The sequence below is a fragment of the Ovis aries genome, chromosome 13, assembly GCF_016772045.2.
Source record: "Ovis aries strain OAR_USU_Benz2616 breed Rambouillet chromosome 13, ARS-UI_Ramb_v3.0, whole genome shotgun sequence".
Lineage (NCBI taxonomy): Eukaryota > Metazoa > Chordata > Mammalia > Artiodactyla > Bovidae > Ovis > Ovis aries.
The window spans coordinates 67438889-67458383 of record NC_056066.1 but is presented as its reverse complement, the minus strand read 5'-3'; the positions used below and the strand labels follow the sequence as shown (position 1 = coordinate 67458383).

Genomic DNA, 19495 nt, shown 5'->3' with positions numbered 1-19495 from the left:
ATTAAGATCCTAATGAATTAGTACAGATATAATTATTCTTTGGGTTAAAGTTAAAAGCTTTTCAGGTGTGATTTCTATAATTACCTAATTACCTCCATTTCACTACAAATTTCTGGAGATCAATCAACAAAGTGACTTACCCTCTGTGAGGAATTAAGATTGTCTGTGTGATTAGGGAAAAGCTCAAGTGTCAGGGATGGCTGTTTCAGAATTCCTGGCATAAGATCCATATTTGAATCACTATCTTGGTCTGAGATGTTACTTTCCAATGAATCAGCTATAGGGTAAAGAAAAATATATATAAATAAAATATCTACTACTTCGTTAGAGCGAACGTGTTTATTAAACTAGCTATGTTAACAGTACAACTTAAATTACTTAGGCAAAGCATTGCTTATAGAGCCAGGGTTGGCAAACCTTTTCTGTAAAGGATCAAGTAATAAATATTCAGGCTTTGCTGGCTATATAGGTCTTTACTGCATATTCTTATTTTATTTACAACCCTTTAAAAATAAACATTCTTAGTGTTTTGAATTTGGCCTGTGTGCCATAATTTGCTGGCTCCAGCTCTACTGAATTGGTGCAAATAAGCTGGGCCAGAGACCCCAGGGATGGACTCAGTCCACAGAGGATGGTTGGGGCTTCTGGAATTAAGGCAGGAGATCACAGCCTTGACATGAAGGCAAACAGCTGCTCAGACATTGACCTAGACCATGGAAGGGCCCTCCTGCCAGGGACATAACTGGCCCCACAGAAGAGAAAGGGAGGAACCTCAAGTGCAAAATCAAGGGTCCAAGTACAAAGGTTAAGAGGCGGCCAAAGCAGGGTCCAGGAAAAATCATTAGCCTAGAAATGAGAAATGTGAAAGCATGATGTACAGCATCCCATCCTATGGACAGTCTCATGGAGAAGGTGAAGTTTTCCATCTCCTGTTTGGTCAGGCACAAAGTAATGTACTTAATTTGTAAGAAGCAAAGGTTCAAGGCAAAATAAGACTAAGAATTCAGACTGAGAAGTAATGATCACTTCTGATCCTTGAGAAGAACATGCTTGATGGCCACCTTCTCCAGGCTGGAATTTCTCCACTTCAGTGTTAGAAGACCAGGCAGTTACCACCATGAGAGCCTCCAATTGCAGGGTTCTCTGGGGTTCCATACAAAGGCTCTCACATGGAAAGAGGGAAGCAGGTGGGGGTTCACTCATTAGAGAGAGAAATGAATAAACTGAATAACAGGGCTTCTATGTATTAGTTAAACTAATCAGATTTGTTGTTGTTTAGTTGCTAAGTCATGTCCAGCTCTTTTGAGACCCCATTAGCCTGCCAGGCTCCTCTGTCCATGGGATTTTCCAGGCAAGGATTCTGGAGTGGGTAGCCATTTCCTTCTCCAGGGGATCTTCCCGGCCCAAGGATCAAAACTGTGCCTCCTGCATTGGGAGGTGAATTCTTTACCACTGAGCCACCTGGGAAGTCCAATTAATCCCACTAAAGAAAGTAAAAAAAATGGGTCAAAGTAGATCTCCTTTGCTATTTAAAAATTATTATTAGAGGGTCAGTCTTCTAGTCTTTCACTACCTTCCTTTAGTTAAGAGGAACTAACACCCCATACCTCTGCATAATCTAAAAGCTATCATGTCTTTGAAGCTTGAGAATGTCTTAGATGACTTCAGAATCTCTCCCAGTGCAGTAATACTGCACAAATCAGTGAATACAAAAATTGTTCCATACAAAAAAACCCAGCACCATAAAAAAAATTCTCTTACTTAAGGACTCCACAGGAGACGGAACCACAAAAGCTATTTCCGTAAGGGCATCGGCATAATACAGCACCTTCTTCTGTCCATTGAAAATGCTAGCCCCAACATCTTCAGAGGAAATCACTTCATCTATGAATGAGAAACACTACATTACTGCTCTGAAAAGTGGGGAAAACCAGTATCACCCTGCTACATGAAATTTTAACTGGTTAATAAAAAGTGATAATAAATAGAAAGTACATTTCCAACATGAACTAATGTGTAAGAAGAATAAACTATAAATGTTCATTAAATGGCTTAACACTAACTTTAAACCATAAAATCTTAATTTCACAGTTGCTGAAACTGAATCAGATCACTTCTGATGTAGCAGGACCTTAGTTCATGTGTATCAGGCAGTTTCAGGGAATAGACTTTTTGGAAGAGGTAACAGTAATTAAAAGGGAGACCACCCAGTCCCTCTGAAGGGAGGTGGGGCAGATGTCTGCGTGTGTGTACGCTTGCTGCCAGGCATTTCTGTCCCTAGTCTCTCTACTGCTCTTCAGCTTTGCTTCTGTGTCATTTTCTCCCGTGATCAGTGATATAATATGAAAATGTACAGGAAACTTTAATCATAGTATCTGCTCTAAGTCAGCAAGATAGAATTAACCAAAATAACACTCTTGAGAGCTGGTATCAGTTCAGTTCAGTTGCTCAGCTGTGTCCGACTTTTTGCCAACCCCATGAATCGAAGCACGCCAGGCCTCCCTGTCCATCATCAACTCCCGGAGTTCACTCAAACTCACATCCATCGAGTTGGTGATGACATCCAGCCATCTCATCCTCTGTCGTCCCCTTTTCCTCCTGCCCCCAATCCCTCCCAGCATTAGAGTCTTTCCAATGAGTCAACTCTTTTGCATGAGAGCTGGTCTAGTTCCCCATTAAAATGAACACAATGCCCTACAAGCAATACATAAAAGACCAACAACCTGACAAAAAATTGGGAAGAGGAAATAAACAAGTAGTTCTCAGCTAAGAAATAAAAATATGAGATGCTAAAACTCAATCATAATTAAAAATAGAAAACTCCTCATCTAACAGATCAGAAGACACCTAATTTGGTGAGGAGGTGGCAAACGAAGTTTAGACCAGAGTCTAGCAAACTTTTTCTGCAAAGGGTCAGACAGTAAATGAAGCTTTGCATGTCATATGGTCTCTGCCATGACTATGTAAGTCTGCCGTTGTAGTGTGAAAGCAGTCAGATGATACATGAACAAGTATGGCTGAGTGCCAATAAACTTTACTTACAAAAATAGGCATGGGCTGTAGGTGCTGGCTCCTGGTTTAGATGTTGGGCGGGCATTGTGTCTACCATAGCAGACACTGTGGTTACTGCCCCAACACACTCATTCTACCCGCCTCCTAGTTCACATCTCTCTTTCAGGGTCATTCTACCTCTCTTGCCACAGCAATGGTTCATGGTAGTCTAATCACTGTGTATTTCTGGCTTTGGGAGAAGGGAGGTTCTGAGACCCAGCTAACCTCTCCTCTTTAGACTAGTGTGGTATGTGAATGGTTTTAGCCTGGAATGGCCTTTTTGCAGTGTGAAGAAAGCCAGGATGGGACAAAACCAACACATGGAAAACAGAGCTAAAAGAAAACTGCAGAGAAATAGAACAGGAGTGCTGATCACATGGCAACAAAACTGCACACTAATGTCTTGGATTTTCAGTTATATGAGGCAATAAATGACCTTCAAAATCTAGCCCAGTTTGGGTCAGGTTTTCTGTTACTTGCAACCTTAAGCATCCAAGTGACACATTCATACATTTATCAACTTGAAAAATGTGCAAATCTTTTATCAATTCTACTTGTGGGAATTTAGTTGATAAATACACTCAAGCTAACTATTAAAGGTTATGTGGCAATTGAAATTAGAGCACATTCTCATATACTTTGATTCAACCTTGGTTGAAAGCAGGAGAAAACTATGTCACAAGTCACAATGGTATTTAATGGGAAACTTAAGAGCATAATCTTACTGACAGAGGAACTCTGCTAATTCAAAGCATTAGACACAGGTTTTTCCCACTTCAGAGAGGTATAATTAACTTTCCAGTGATTTCAAGGGCCCTTGGAACAGAAAGCTCCAGCCAGGTAGGGCAAAGGCCTTAAGATTAAATTTATACTTGCTATCCTGATTACAGTTCCTCAGGAGGATTTGTATTGATGTGTATGAATCTCTCAGTCAGCTGTTTACTACAAAGGTTTTTATATAATGTCCTAACAGTGTAATCTTAAATGATAGCTCAAAGTCTAAAAAACATACCTGCTAGTAGAAAAACTGTATTTATTACACAAAGTATACTTGTTAGGAAACTATTGTTTGCTATAATCTAAAATTATTATAATATTGTTATAGAAAACGGAATTTGTTCACTCCCACTATAAAAAACTTACCAACTTTATGATAATTAAGCCATTAATTTTATATTAGTCATCATAATGTATGTATATAACATACATGTTCATATATATATACACACATAATTATTCCTCATATTAACAGAAAATGTTTGGAAGATGATACAATTATTAAGTGATCTCCTGTGAGGATGAGAGGAGACTTCTCCATTCCATACATCTGCTTGTTTTTTTTTCTTTCATAAGACTACAAATTCATATTAAAGGAGAAAAGTCAAGAGTAACAAAATAAGAAAAAACAAATGACCATATGAAATTTACCTTGTTCAGGTCCTTCACCATCATCGCAACTGTTAATAGACCAACTGGTGGAAACATGCCCAGTCCAGCCAGGGTGTTTGCCCACATCTACTGACCAGCCAAGGGAGAGCAAAAATTCTAGGAAATGTGGCTGAACATTTCTGGAAGACTCCACATTCTTTAAAATCTGAAATACATACCAATCATCAACTATAGTGAAGGAAACAAAAGAGCATATCAAAGTATCTTCATAAAAATTCTCTTTGGAGTATCTGATAAATCAAGTCCAAGCTGAGAATAAACTGAGGACTATACATATGACTGCAGTTAAACATGTATGCTTCTGGGTTATATAGATCTGGGTTCAAATCCTGGCTGGGCTTTGGGCAAGTTTCTTAATCCCACTGTTTCAGTTTCTTCATCTATAAAGCGAGTAATAATGATGGCTGTGAAGATTAAGTGAGATAAAGCAAGAAAATCCTTTAACTCTCCTCCTAGCAAAATAATTACTGAGCCAGATATGCTTACCAAAAGTAAACAAAGAACACATAGGTATGTGATTATTTACTTACAAATCTTGACAAATGCTATAAAAAGTACAAACCTGTTAAAAATTCAATAATGACTAGCTATAATTAATAAGTGAGTGGGAAAACATTCTTCTCTGGGTTCAAAGAAGAGAATACAACCATCCCAGATAAAAATGAAGGCTTTCTCCTCTTCACCAGGTACCAAATTTAATTCCTGGGCCCCAGAAAGAAAAGTCCCTTGTTCTAAAACAGTGGTTCACCTCAGGTGGATTTTGCTCTCCAGTGGATATCTGGCAATGTCTGGAAACATTTTTGACATCACAACTGGTGGGACACTGCTGGGATCTAGTGAGCAGAGGCCAAAGATGCTGTTACATGTCCTATTTTTATAGAACAGCTCCCCAACAAGGAATTACTTGGCTCAAAACAGTAACACTGCTGCTGTTCAAAGTCCAATGCTAGAAGAAGGAAAATGAGAAGTCCTCTATAAATTAAAAATGAAATGGGGAGAGAGGTAGTGTATCAAAATCACCTGGGGAATTTCTTAAACATGAGATTTTCTTAGCCTACTCCAGAACCTCTGTATCAGATTAGCAGAGATAAGATCCTGGAATTACTACTTCCAAGAGGTCTCCCAAGTAACTTTTAATGTAGCCAGCCCACAGATCACTGATGTAGTTCATACAATGCTAACCTAATGAAGTCAAAATATGTGGTTACATCAAATACTTCTCAATCTAGTGGGCATCATTGCCAGGCCTCATCTCTTTAACACTTGTCTTCAGAAGTATACCTGTTTAGTTCCCCATATCCCTTCATATTCTTATAAGTGCCAGGAAACTGATCTGACAGCCAGTTTTTGTTTTCTCCCAATTAATTATTTTATTCAGAGGTGAGACTTTTAAACAATTTGAAAATGTAGCCAAGATACAATAAGTAAGTTAAATTCAACTTGCAGGCCACTGACTGGCAGCTGGAAATTCATCTAAATCTTCCCTATGGGGCTAGGGAAGGCAGGACTCAGCCATTCTAAAGGAGGCTTCTGGGAATCTTATTGTTTTCCCATCACCCTTGGTCCCTAAAAAGCTAAGGAAACTCAACTGGTGTAAGAATTACTTCAAGGGTTTGTGTCTTCTTCTATACGTAGGAGGAAAATGGCCCCACTACTCTCATATGAACCATGAATAGACTTCCTTCAAGACAGATCCCCACCCTCTGCATTTAATCCACTTCTACTGAAGATCTTCCAAAAAACTTGAGTCTACCAGTCTCATCTCTGGCTACCAGTAGCCTCCCAAGCTACAAACAAATTGGAACCAATAATGAATTTTATGAAAATGAAATTCTCTCTCACCTCCAGGGCCTTTACACATGCTGTTTCTTGATTAGTGACAACCCACTTCTACCTTTTAACCTACAGTCAATGTATACCTCATACATTAGCTTAAAAGTCTTTTATTCCAGGAAGTCTTCAAACCAGGTTAGGTTTTTGTGTTACGGCTCCTATAGCATGTTCCTATCAGCACACTTTATTCACAGTTGTGTGTTTAATCATCTGTCTTTCCCTCTACACAGTAGCAGTTCCAGAAGTCCAGAAACCTCGTATATCTTGCTCACCACTATAACCCAAGCACCTGACAGCAGACACTTAGTAAGTATTTACGGAATCACTAACATGAAATGAGAAGAATTTTCTCCTTTTCTAGTAGTTTGCCAATAATCTGAAATATGCTTCTAGTATAAACATTTTGTAATTCTGGTATATTTTTTCAAGTGTGTTTAATCTGATTAGCTAATGGTCTTGCAATGATTATAGTGAAACTCCAAGATAATACAGTCATAGTGCTCTACACATGTGAATACATGCTATATTTTACACATCTTCCTTTGGTCCTCTCTCAGTTACAGCTGGTAACTACTGTCCAATCCATGTTTCAACCGTTTATCTCTGATAGACACTCGATCTCCTGACATCTTCTCTCAGTTTTCTGTTCTCACCTGTCTTATAGCTGTCTTCATCCTTCTCCTAGTCTCTTGTTACATGTACCCAACTGTTTTTTACTTATTGTTTTTATCCTTTACTTTATTTCAGATGTTCTCCTACTGTGCATGCCTTGACTAAAATTATTTCCTTGTGAAATTACCTGGAAAGTGAGTTCCTTAAGAGGAAAGGGTATTATCACTTCTACACTTGGGCACATTAAGGGAGCCACAGGGAAGATGGTCAGTAAACAGTTGTTGCTGGGCAGTAAAGCCTAACTTTAGCTTCTCATGGTTAACTTTTGTTATTTTAGTTTCCTGTGTCTTAGGAATCTGAATTCCTTAAGATAAGAAAGACATGCTCTAGCTCTTCTCTACATCACATTCACTGAGAGTCAAGAGACTCGAGGGTCTAGGCATCATAGTTTTCATTAACTCAGTTTTTGAACTGATTCACAGGAAATCTTTAAAGATCAAGAATAACTCACCATCCACCATAGGGAAGTGCAAGTCATGTAAATTTTTTTCAGTTTACAGCATAAAAAATTATCCCCCAAATCCAGAAATCTTACCTCCTGGTTTGTTTTCTGGCCTGGCTTCATATAGAAAATAAAAACTGTGTCAAAGGGACGACACGGCAAGAGATCCAGATAACCAATGTCATCAAAAAATCCAGGTATCGTGGAGTCAAGTGCAATAAGGTGAGGAGGTAGACGACTGTTTGCAGGTTCCTACCACCAAAGGAAGAAAGGAGAAGGTATCATCTCTTTGCACTATTCTAATTATAAAACCAATACTTGCCCATGGTTCAATAAACATTAAAAAAAATTTTAAAAGTGACAGGAATAAGCAGAACCATAATCCCAAATTACAGAAACTATTTAACATTCTTGTGTATTTCCTTCCAGTTCTTTTGCCTTTTTTTGTTAAAGACGGTTGAGATCATACTATGTATTTAATTTAAAATCCAATTTTCTCTGTAATACACCAAACTTTCTAGAAAAAATTTAGTATGTATTTTATTCTTATTCATTGCTGGTGGAAATGGAAAATGGTACAGCCATGCTGGAAGACAGTTTGGCAGTTTCTTGCAAAGCTAAGCATAATCTTACCATACAGGACAGCAACTGCATAACTCTTTTCCCATATGAATTAAAAATGTCTACTCAAAAACACAGCTTCATTCGTAACTGGAAACAAAACTTGGAAGCAACCAAGGAGTCTCTCTGTAAGTAAACTGTGATAAATCCACCCAATGGAATATTATTCAATGATAATAAGAAGTGAGCTATCAAGTCACAGAAAGACATGGAGGAACCTGAAATGCAAACTGCTAAGTGAAAGAAGCCAATCTGAAGAGACTACATACTATATGATTCCAACTATATGACATTTTGTAAAAGGCAAAACTGTGGAGACAGCAAAAGATCAGTAGTTGTCAGGAGTCGGGGGAATTTCCAGAGAAGGGGAGGGATGACTAGGAAGACTACAGCAGACTTTAGGGCAGTAAAACTCTTCTCTATAGTGCTATAATGGTGAGCATATGTGATTTCATATTTGCCAAAACCCACAGAACTGTACAACACAGAGTGAACACTAATGTAAACTATAGAGTTCAGTTAATAATCCATCTGATACTGGTTTGTCAATTGTTACAAATTATGTCACAACAATGCAAGATGTTAGGAGAAACTACGTGTGTGGAGGAAAAGAGGTTATATGGAAACTCTCTACACTTTCTACTCAGCTGTTCTGCAAACCTAACTGCTTTAAAAAATAGTCTATTAATTTTTATGCATTTCTTGTTTTGTTTTCCCCCTGATCCCTTATCTTCTTTGAGATCTTGATCTTGACCAGCAGGTTGTATCATTGTTGGTATTTTTCAGGAAAGCATCCCTCAGAGATGGCAAGGATTACTTTTTCCTATTCCAAACAAGGGCTGAGGCAACACCCTGTCATTAAAGACACCACTATTTCTGCAGTCAAACAGAAGAGCATTCACACTATGAAAAAAGACTACAGATAGCCTCGTGTCAGTTCAGGTCAGATTTTTCCACTAAATGAATTTTCTAAAAACATGCAAAAAGTTCAGTTCAGTTCAGTCGCTCAGTCGTGTTCGACTCTTTCCGACCCCATGAATCGCAGCATGCCAGCCCTCCCTGTCCATCACCATCTCCCGGAGTTCACTCAGACTCATGTCCATCGAGTCAATGATGCCATCCAGCCATCTCATCCTCTGTTGTCCCCTTCTCCTCCTGCCCTCAATCCCTCCCAGCATCAGAGTCTTTTCCAATGAGTCAACTCTTCGCATGAGGTGGCCAAAGTACTGGAGTTTCAGCTTCAGCATCATTCGTTCCAAAGAAATCCCAGGGTTGATCTCCTTCAGAATGGACTGGTTGGATCTCCTTGCAGTCCAAGGGACTCTCAAGAGTCTTCTCCAACACCACAGCTCAAAAGCATCAGTTCTTCAGCGCTCAGCCTTCTTCACAGTCCAACTCTCATATCCATACATGACCACAGGAAAAACCATAGCCTTGACTAGACGGACCTCTGATGGCAAAGTAATGTCTCTGCTTTTGAATATGCTATCTAGGTTGGTCATAACTTTTCTTCCAAGGAGTAAGCGTCTTTTAATATCATGGCGGCAGTCACCATCTGCAGTGATTTTGGAGCCCCCCAAAATAAAGTCTGACACTGTTTCCACTGTTTCCCCATCTATTTCCCATGAAGTGATGGGACCAGATGCCATGATCTTCGTTTTCTGAATGTTGAGCTTTAAGCCAACTTTTTCACTTTCCTCTTTTACTTTTTTTTGGCTTTTTTTTTTTTTTTTTTTCAAAAACATGCAAAAAACGTTCTGCTTTTCATTTTTCACCTTGAAATCATGAAGAAGGAACTGCAGTCTGGCAGCGTGCTACAACACATCTTATAGGACAAGGGCTCCTCATTCTTTTGTTTTTTTAAAGCTACCTTATCAGCTTGTTCTTCTGGATGTTCTTCTAATTCAGGAACATAACACGTATGTACTTTATATCTCTTAATAACTTCTTAAAAGTTTTTTCCTCGAGGTCTGTGTTTTTCCTAATAAATTTCCTTAGGATACCTTTTGTCAATATCACAGTTGTAACTGAGTTATTTTGCATTGTATTTCTAACTGGATATTAACAGCTATAGTCATTAATATTTGTACTTCATATGTGGTGATCTTAACTTTCATTTACTTTAAACACTCTACTGATTCTCCTTCTTCTTGTCATTCAGTAGCTCAGTCATATCTGACTCTTCTGCAGCACGCCAGGCTTCCCTGTCCTTCACTATCTTGCGGAGTTTGTTCAAACTCATGTCCACGGAGTCAATGATGCCATGGCTGTCTAATTAGAAATCATATTATCTGGGAACTGTCTTTTCCTTTCTAATGTTTTTTTCCCCTCTTAGTTTCTTTTAGTATTTCATTGACCTTCCTGGTTTTGATAGTATACTACAGTTAGGTAAGATGTTACTCACCGGGGGAATCTCCCTACACACATTTTTTTTAAAAAACATTTCCTCATTCTCCACCTTGTTTCTTAAATGGGCTGCCATTTACACAGATCTACATTACTGTCCCTGGTGAAGTTTTTGGCTGTTTATTCATTTTTTAAAAATCAGACTAAATATTATTTTGCTGAATATTGACTGTTGTATTGACTGATCTGCTAACAGAATCAAATTATTTTCTTAATAACTTAACTAATATTTACCAATAACTGACTCTCCTGCATTCCTAGGATAAACTTTACTTGGTTGTAGAAGTTAATTTGTTTAACGTGCTGCTGAATTCATTTTATTAGCATTCTCCTTAATACTTTTGTATATACTTTTGCATGTGTGTTCCGTCAGGTTTATTAGCGGTATGCTTAGATTCATAAAATAAACCAGGCTACTTGCTAACTTCTTCCTATGTTCTAACCCAGGTGAGAAAGTACAGGAATTATTTTCTTGAAAGGTTAAACATTTCAACTACAGTAGATAACATGAAAGGAAATTTCAATCTCAGAGATTTGTCTTGTCTCCATTCAGTCCACAGCATGCAATCATTTCCTTCTAGAATGTTTTTATTTACTGCTTCTACTCTGTCCAATTTTCTCCACTAGGAATATCACTAATCACCTGTTAGGTTGTATCTTTGTTCCTTTCTTTCCACATTTACCACTGCTTTTCTCATTATTTTCCTCTTTCTGTTCTTTTCTTCTGCATTTTAAGAGTTTTTATTTTTTACTCTCCACCATTAATTCAATTTTCTACAACATAAAATATTTTTCATCTACATGCCAAAATCCAAACTCAAGACAGCAATGTTCCCCTCTACTTTTCTTAAAAGTTAAATGGCCTTTAGCCAAGTAGCTGCTAGAGAGTAAGGCAGGGGGCAACTTGTGCAATAAGTTACTTCTTGCCTGGCAATCTTCAGTTGGGTTTTTCAAAACAAACAGGCTTAGCACAAATTTTAAATTCACATACGTGGAAGCTATTTCACATTTTTGAGGCCCTGTTTCTACATATGTGATATAGAGATACTACCACTTTCCTAGTAAAACTGTTTTAATGAAATTAAGAGTAATGGCAACATTTACCTTACAGGCTGGTTGACTCTATGTACTACATGAACCGCCTGACACAACCGCCATGAGATGATACCCTTATCACCCCTATTTCAGACATGAGAGACTGAGACTCAAAGTTGGGTAACTTTGCCAAGATCACACAGCTGGTAAGTAGTGATGCCAGGACATAAACCAAGACAGTTTGACACTAGAAACTGCACAACCTAACAAGTGTTTACATTCGTTCCTTTTCAAAAGTGGCATGAAAGAGCAGTCAACTGTAGCCCATACTTGCAGTCATAAACTTTACTGGGGAAAAGTTTTAACATTCTTTTTCTAACTGCTTATAGATGTCATTAATATATATAACATGAGTCTTACAGCACCTAGGAAAAGTCAGAGGTGGATATATTATCAAAGCAGCTCTCACAACAGAACTCTAAATACATTCACGGGAAAACTGTCTTGGAGCTCCTATTGTAAGCTGCAGCATAATAGAATTTTATTTCCTTGTATGAAAGGTAAGATTTTAAATAGTTTCTGTTGTTTTAATTCTCCATCTTCACAAAAATGCCTTAGCTATCATCAGTTGAATGTTAATGTATGAATATATTTACTCATAGAAGTTTATGAAAATTACCTTCAATGCTTCTAAAGACAAAAATCCGAAGTGTGAAAGGAAAAGACGTGCTGTTTGGAATTCCTGGGCAGGAGGTGGGGGCTTACAATCTGTAACTGGATCAGGAAAACTTCTCTTCTGCAATTCTTCCTCACTTTGTTGCTCAAGGTGTATTTCATAAGCGATCTGCTGGGCCATGCCATTCCTTAATTTTTCATGTCTCTCTTCTAACTGAAATAAACCGAACATTTCATTTTGGGGGAATTATCATATCAGGATTAATCTTAATTTTTAAATGAAAAGAAGGCTACAAGCAACAAAACAGAAGATAATTTTCAGTGATCAACACTGAGCTTCAATTCAATACAACCAAGAGCAAATATGCATAAACCAAGCAAAAATGTTTTAAAGTTAAAATAAAACCCCAAGAATGTTCCCATAGCCTCAAAAATTGCTCCTTTATCTCCTCGCTATAAGTGAAACCATTCTGTCTCTGCTTCCCTTTACATTGGCAAGAAAGGGGGCAGAGCTGCCATTCTCTGCCATGTCCCCTTCATCTTCCACATCATTTACCCTCTTCTTCCAGACCCCTGTCCATCTTTGTCCTACAAGGATGTCCTCATTCTTTGAAGTCCACAACTGCATGGATTAGCTGCTATACTCTTGGGAGTTACCTCTGCTTTCCTTCTGATCTATCCTATTTAAAATTTTATCCTCTTTGGTGAATAGCCTGGCCTACATTCCTACAACTTCCTCAACCTTCGCAACTCTGGCCTTCCATGACAAACTCTGTACCTCAGATGTGCTATACTTTCAAGAGCTCCAATTTTGAAATTCCTTTCTTACAGCTCACCTGTACCCCCATTCTCCCTTTACCATCACTGTGGGGTAAACAACCCCTCTCTCTATTTCTCCAAGCCTTCTGGCTTCATCTATGTCCCAACCAAAACTAAACCCCCCAAATATGACATCTTAATACCCTCTTCTAAGCATATAAAATGGCTACGTTATTCCTTATGCTTCCTTATTCACCTGGCCAATCTCCACATCACTCAGATTTTTTATTTATGCCTCTGGATACCAATAACTTTTGAAGAAAGTCAGCAGAATGAGTTAAGTAACTTCACTACAGATCTAGCTGGGCTGCCTGGCAATTTTAAGAAGCATCTTTGCTTCCCTATGTCATTTCTAAGAACTAAGATTAAAATTTACGTAAGCAGCTTCAATTTCCCTTCTTTCCACCTCGAAATATCTCTGAACCTAAACCAAGCCCCTCTTCTCTCCTATCTTACCAGAAGGACCCCTTTTCTAGATACAATCACAGATTTTCTTGACCTAATTGCCTCCAGGGCCTTATTCTATTACTTATCATTTCCCCAGCCTGCCTCACAGTGTAGGCTGCTGACCCTTCTTCACTGGCTCCTTCTACTTCTGATTCTTCTTAAATTAAAAAAAAAAAGAAAGAAAAATTAGCCTTGCCTTTCCTTCACTAGGCCATTTCCTCATTCTATTTTCTACTCTGTATCTTTTGCTTCCCTGGTGGCTCAAAGGTAAAGAATCCACCTGCCAATGCAAAAGACGCAGGTTTAATCCCTGGGTCGGGAAGATCCCCTAGAGGAGGAAATGGCAACTTATTCCAGTATTCTTGCCTGGAGAATCTTGCATTCTTGCCTGGAGAATCTTGAACAGAGGAGCCTGGCAGGCTCTAGTCCACAGAGTTGCAAAGAGTCGGACATGACTATAGCAACTAAACAACAACCTTTCCCTTTACTGCTAACAGTTAAACAGTGTAGCCTATATTCATTGCCTTTTCCTCATTTACCATTCATTCCCCAGATCTTACACTTTAATACTTCTTTGAACTTGCTCTCAAAGGTCACCAACATTTCATAACAAAATCCAGGGGTCTCTTCGTGTTCCTTCCCCCAATCTCTCCAGCATCTGACACTATAGGCAGCCTCCATACGTGCCCTTCTATTCGCTCATGCCCTGACATACCTTTCTTTCATTTCTTAGAACTCTTCTTCCTTGACCTAAGTAATCAATTATTTAATCTAGTTAAGTACCTAAATTAATCTAAAGCCAAGTAATTTTTTTCCTAAACCTGTCCTCTTTCTAATGTCTATATTTCTATAAATGGCACTGTTATCTTTGCCACTCAAGCCTAAAATCTAAAGTTCTTCAGCTCTTTTCTATCCCTCATCAATCCAAGACTGTCTGGATCAAAATACCTCTATGTGACATGCCATATATTTAAACTTTACACTACCAATAAGGCAGTCCTTCCCATCCCCTGCCTGAGTTATCATAACGGTCTCTGAATTGGTCTCCCCTCTCCAAACATCCTCCACTAGGGTTGGATCATGCCGTCACACTAACGAAACCACAGACCAGTCCAGTTCCTTTAGACTGGTTCCTTTGGACATCGGCAGCCCGATGTCAAGTTCCTTTCACTTAGCCACAGTCTGTATTTGTCTTACTACATGACAACTTCCTGGATGACAAACATCTAGGTCATCTTAAGAACCACCTCCAGGAATACCGAACAAAGGCAGTATCTTGATCGCAGAAGTTGTTTAAGGATGTTTATAGTCATTCTCTTAACAACAGCTGGTAATAATTTATCTTACTTCTTCCGTGACAATTTCATGCAAATCTGGAATGCTCAGATCCGCTTTCACAAAAGGAATCTTATCCACCTCTTCAGGAAATGGTCGATGTTTCACAGTATATTTAAATCCAACATCATTTTTAGGAACTGGACGAGGTTCAGGCACAAAAAGCTGTTAAAAAAAACAACATTATATGTATTATATTTGGTGCCATCAGAAATGACATGTATTTCCCTGGTCTCTTAGATGTCTGTGTTTCCCTAGGGTTACAAAACACAGAATCTCAGTAAAAATCTGCAAATACTACTGCTCATGGTAAAGGCACCAGTGTACTCTTCTTTATTTTTATAAAAATGTTCATCAACTTATAGATTTTTGTGACTGATATATGTGTTATGGACCTCTAGTATACCAGGCCTGACTCTTCTACATTCAGTGATAAGCTAATAGATAAGGCATTTCCAAATTTAAGACTCAAACTTCCGTCTTCCCCCAAGGGCTCTCAAATCATGCACGTTTACATCCACTGGGCATCTCTAGACAGTGAATTCAATAATTAGAAACTTGGCATCGCTTAACTGAAAAAGTCTGGCACTGAATCTAGGTCTTCATGGCTCCAAATCCCTGATTTAATAAACATATATGAGCTATGTAACTTCTGTTTCCACATTTGACAAACGGAAACAACACATCACAAGACTGCTGCAAGGATTAAATAAAAAAAAAATATGGCACATATTAAACTGTCAAACAGGTTTTAGTGCCTTTTCTGACCTCCTTCCTCCTCAGTCTTTAATGGGACTGAGTGGCTTATAGTGTTGCTGACAGGTATGACGCCACTAGGAGAAAACGGGTGTGTGCTCCTCAGAGCAAACACATGTTATGCAACAGCAACATCTAGAATGTTGAATTATTTTAGGCATGCACTCTAATTTTGTGAGTTTCTCTCTCAAATGCTTGTAAAATTTTATTAAGCCAAATTTTATTCTTTTTTTAAAGAATTTTTAATAACGTAAGTAAAAGCTTTCAATGTGATAAAAAATGAAAAGAGCAGTATACAAAAATGACTAAATTCTACTGAAGTGTTAGGTACAGAAAGGGAAAAAAGATGGGAAGAAATCCACTAAAACATTAACAGAGGCCGTCTACTTCTGCAGAGTGACAATACAGGTGACTTAAAATACCGTCTTCATTATTTTCATTTTCCAACTTTCTCCCATGAGCAAATTTTATTCACATAATTACAACTGTTATAAAAAAATAAACTGTGCCACCCAAAAGAAAGACTTCATTAAATTATACAGCACATTAAAAAATTACAGTACATATTACCAGTTATACAGTTAAATGAAACAATTAGAAACTAAGTACTACTTACAGAGACATCTAGGATCTGGCCAAAGTTTTTTCATATGGCATGTACGTAAATTTTATTTAACATTCCATGAAAAAAGCTGGGGCCACTCCTCAGAACAGCAGTTCTTTTTTTTAACTTTTAATTTTACTTAGAAGTATAGCCGATTAACAATGTTGTGACAGTTCAAGTAGACAGCAAAGGGACTCAGCCACACTCAGAAGAGCACTTCTTAATCTTAAGTGGATGTCAGAGTCACCCCAGAAAGCGTTCTGAAATTACACCTGCCTTGAAGATGTCTTTAAAGAGTATTTCAGTGGACCTGGAATTCTAGCCTCCTAAGATGATTCTGATGTGAACTCACTGAGAACCTGGCTAGGATCAAAAATACTTATTTTCTCTGTTATTTTTGTTGGAGTATTACTTAATCTTTAAATCACAACACACACAAACGCATACACAGGCACTCACTCCTAGCCACTCCCCTGTAACTTCTGATGGATACCTTCTGATTTGCTTTTGCTCCTCTGGGTAAAAGGCAAAGTTGTTGTGCCCAAGCAAGTCTTCCAGACATTCCCCGGACGAGCACAGTGACAGAGGGGAAAAAATCATCTAGAATAAAATGTTGGTGGAAAAGTTTTTATTTCTGGCAACATATAAAATACAGCTGCTGTCAATTTTAGAGCCTCTAATAAACACAGCCCTAGCACAGTGCTTCTCTAGCTTTTCTCCTTTGTAAACCACCTCTGTGGATTCTGCCATATCCACGTACCGCTGTGACTATTACCTTACTTTCTCTATTAACTTCTTTCTTCCCTTTTTCTGTTTTTTCAAAAGGAAATTATATCCTTAAAAGGAAAACCAGAAACTCTGGTGTGTTAATTATATATTTTTAAAACACCTATTTAAAAATACATAAAATAACATCATATCGCATACCTCCAGCAGTACACATACACATGTTTTGGAAACATTATCCTGGCAAATACTCTTAACTGTCAGTGTTGCAGATGGTCTAAATGCAAAAGACAGGCTGGGTGCATGTGATACTGAAGTCACATTCACCCATGCCTTTGTGTACTGCTGCCCACCACTGGCAGGCACTGTTTCATCCCAAGGGGGAATGGACGCAGAATAGACTTCCTAAGCACCTAGATCCTTCTTCCTATTTCCTTCTTTTTCCTCTGGTCTAGCAGTCAAACTTGTTCAAACTTCTCTCACTTTTGTTTTAAAATGTCCTTGTACATATAAATAATCCCAATTGTTTATATTTTTGGTAGACTTTCAATGCAATGAAATCACTTAGAATGAGAGGAGTGGAGTCTTAAAAAATTTGGAAAAGGGTTGACACCCCTCAGGCCAGGAAACAGGGGAGACTGGTATTTTATAGACTCGTACAGCAGGTAGCTTGGGAGTGGGAAGCAGGAGGAGCCAGGAATAATTGATACAAGCCAAGGGAAAAAGTCAAGCAATCCCAGGTCTAAGGTAGAGAAGGATGAGGTGCCTGCAGGAAAGACCTGGGACCAGTGCTTCTGGAATTGGGCAACAATTAAAAGCCCCATCTAGTTGTTATTAAAATCACTATATTTTACCACAACATAAAGGACACCTCTGGTGGTTATTTCCCTGAACTTCTGGGAAACATCTAGTTTTATTTCATGAACAAGTCAAATATCCTCTCTGAGCCCTACTTTCTTCATCTGTAGATTCCCTGGGTTCCTGTATGCCCAAAGATTCTGTAATCTTCACTTTCCTTCCCCTTCCCAGCAATAAAGATCTCTCTAAGAACATGCTTCCTTTACATATTTGTTGATTCCAATTACCATCAGAAAAAAAAGTACTTTGAGCAGTCTGTACTGCAGGGGTAATACACCTTGAGATGGTTATAACTGGGGGAAAGATGGGAAGAAAACAGTGTATGTTGCATCAATGGAAAAATCAATGAAGGATTTTCAGGAGGGCACGGGCATGATCAGATCTACATTTGAGGATGGAGGCACCGCTGGCAGCAAGTTGGATGGAGGGAAGGGTGATGAATTTTGGAACTGGAAGGAGGGACAATCAGATCAGGCAAGAAGCAACTGCAATAATCTAGAAATAAAAGTCCTGCATTTGGTTGTATTGGGAGGAATGCAGAGAACAGAAGACGCCAAAGTCACAAAGGGAAGAGAAACTTGGAAACCAAATATATAAGGGAGTAACAGGAAGGAGCAGGTGAAGATGACTCCTCCAATTTCCAGCCTGTTTGGGTGGCAACCATAACTGAAAAAGAATAATGCGGAGTGAAGGTGGGACAGGAGAGGTACAGGATCCAAAGGTCAAGAAGGAAGGAAGAGGAATAATGATGTTCATACACGGGGAACAACAGAAAATATTCTACCAAAATAAACTTTTTATAAAGCTATGGAGCTCTTTTCTAATAGATATACATTAAGAGCCTCTAAAAGATTCTATTTCATATGTATATTCTACTTTTTGACCCTCTGCTTTTCAGTTGCTATTAGGTCATCAGCTAGAAGCCTTTTTTGACAAATGCAAAATTACTTAAAATTTGTCTTTCCTTCCCCGATCCCAGAGACAGCCTGCTAATATTGATAGATATGTTGATTTAGCAATGGAAAAAGCCCGAAGTGCTGAAACTTACTCTGTTCATTTCCAAGAGGTTGCTCCAGCATTGCCAGGATGACACTGTTATCCAAGACAAAGTACCGGAAACTATGTTTGTTTATGGTTGGCAGTCTGGAGTATTTGATCAAAGTGGTCTCATTCACCAGACTACAAGGAGAGGCAGGACCACTGGGTGAAGGAAATGCGCCAAGCAACTGCATAATACTAGAGAGAATACAAAAGATAAGAGTTAAATCCCAAAGCAAGGCCACAACTTTACCCCATGCATTAATCTGTCTCTAGATTTATCTGACCACAGCCATGCTTCCTCTTTGAGGGTCAGATTTACTCCCTGTGGTGGATGTTGTGGTGTGCTGTCCGGATTCCCTCTCCAAAACTGAAAAGATCCACTGCCCCAGATACAGAGAGACATTGGCCCTAATTTTCAGCTGAGTCCTGGAGAGGCCAATGAGAACCACTTTATTCAAGACCACAGTTTCCTCCTGGGACAGCTCATGTCCAATGAACTGTTGATGCCGGAGGATAAGGGGTATAAAGTCCCACAACATGAGAGACTCCTGAAGGGCCAGCCCAGCTCCAAAGCTCTTTGCTGCAAATGCATCACAGTTTCGGTCTTCCCTCTGCTCAGTGCGACTTCCCTCATTCCCCCGTAAGGGTTGATCCTGACAGCACTTTCCAATAAACCTCTTACAGGCAAATTTCTCTCTCAAAGCCTGCTCCCCAGGGAACCTGAC

General features: G+C 38.8%; 1 protein-coding gene across 4 annotated transcripts in view; it reads right to left on the bottom strand.

Annotated features, from left to right (window-relative positions):
* Positions 1-19495, bottom strand: part of RALGAPB (Ral GTPase activating protein non-catalytic subunit beta) — a 93217-nt gene that overhangs the window by 9013 nt on the left and 64709 nt on the right. For all 4 annotated transcript variants that reach the window (XM_042230127.2, XM_004014567.6, XM_012189189.5 and 1 more), the window contains exons 19-26: positions 18778-18965; positions 16639-16745; positions 14798-14950; positions 12189-12398; positions 7541-7699; positions 4480-4645; positions 1762-1884; positions 141-277 (exon numbers count right to left, since the gene is read on the bottom strand). In XM_042230127.2, coding sequence (XP_042086061.1) covers positions 141-277; positions 1762-1884; positions 4480-4645; positions 7541-7699; positions 12189-12398; positions 14798-14950; positions 16639-16745; positions 18778-18965 — 1243 coding nt within the window. The remainder of the gene's footprint in view (positions 1-140; positions 278-1761; positions 1885-4479; positions 4646-7540; positions 7700-12188; positions 12399-14797; positions 14951-16638; positions 16746-18777; positions 18966-19495) is intronic.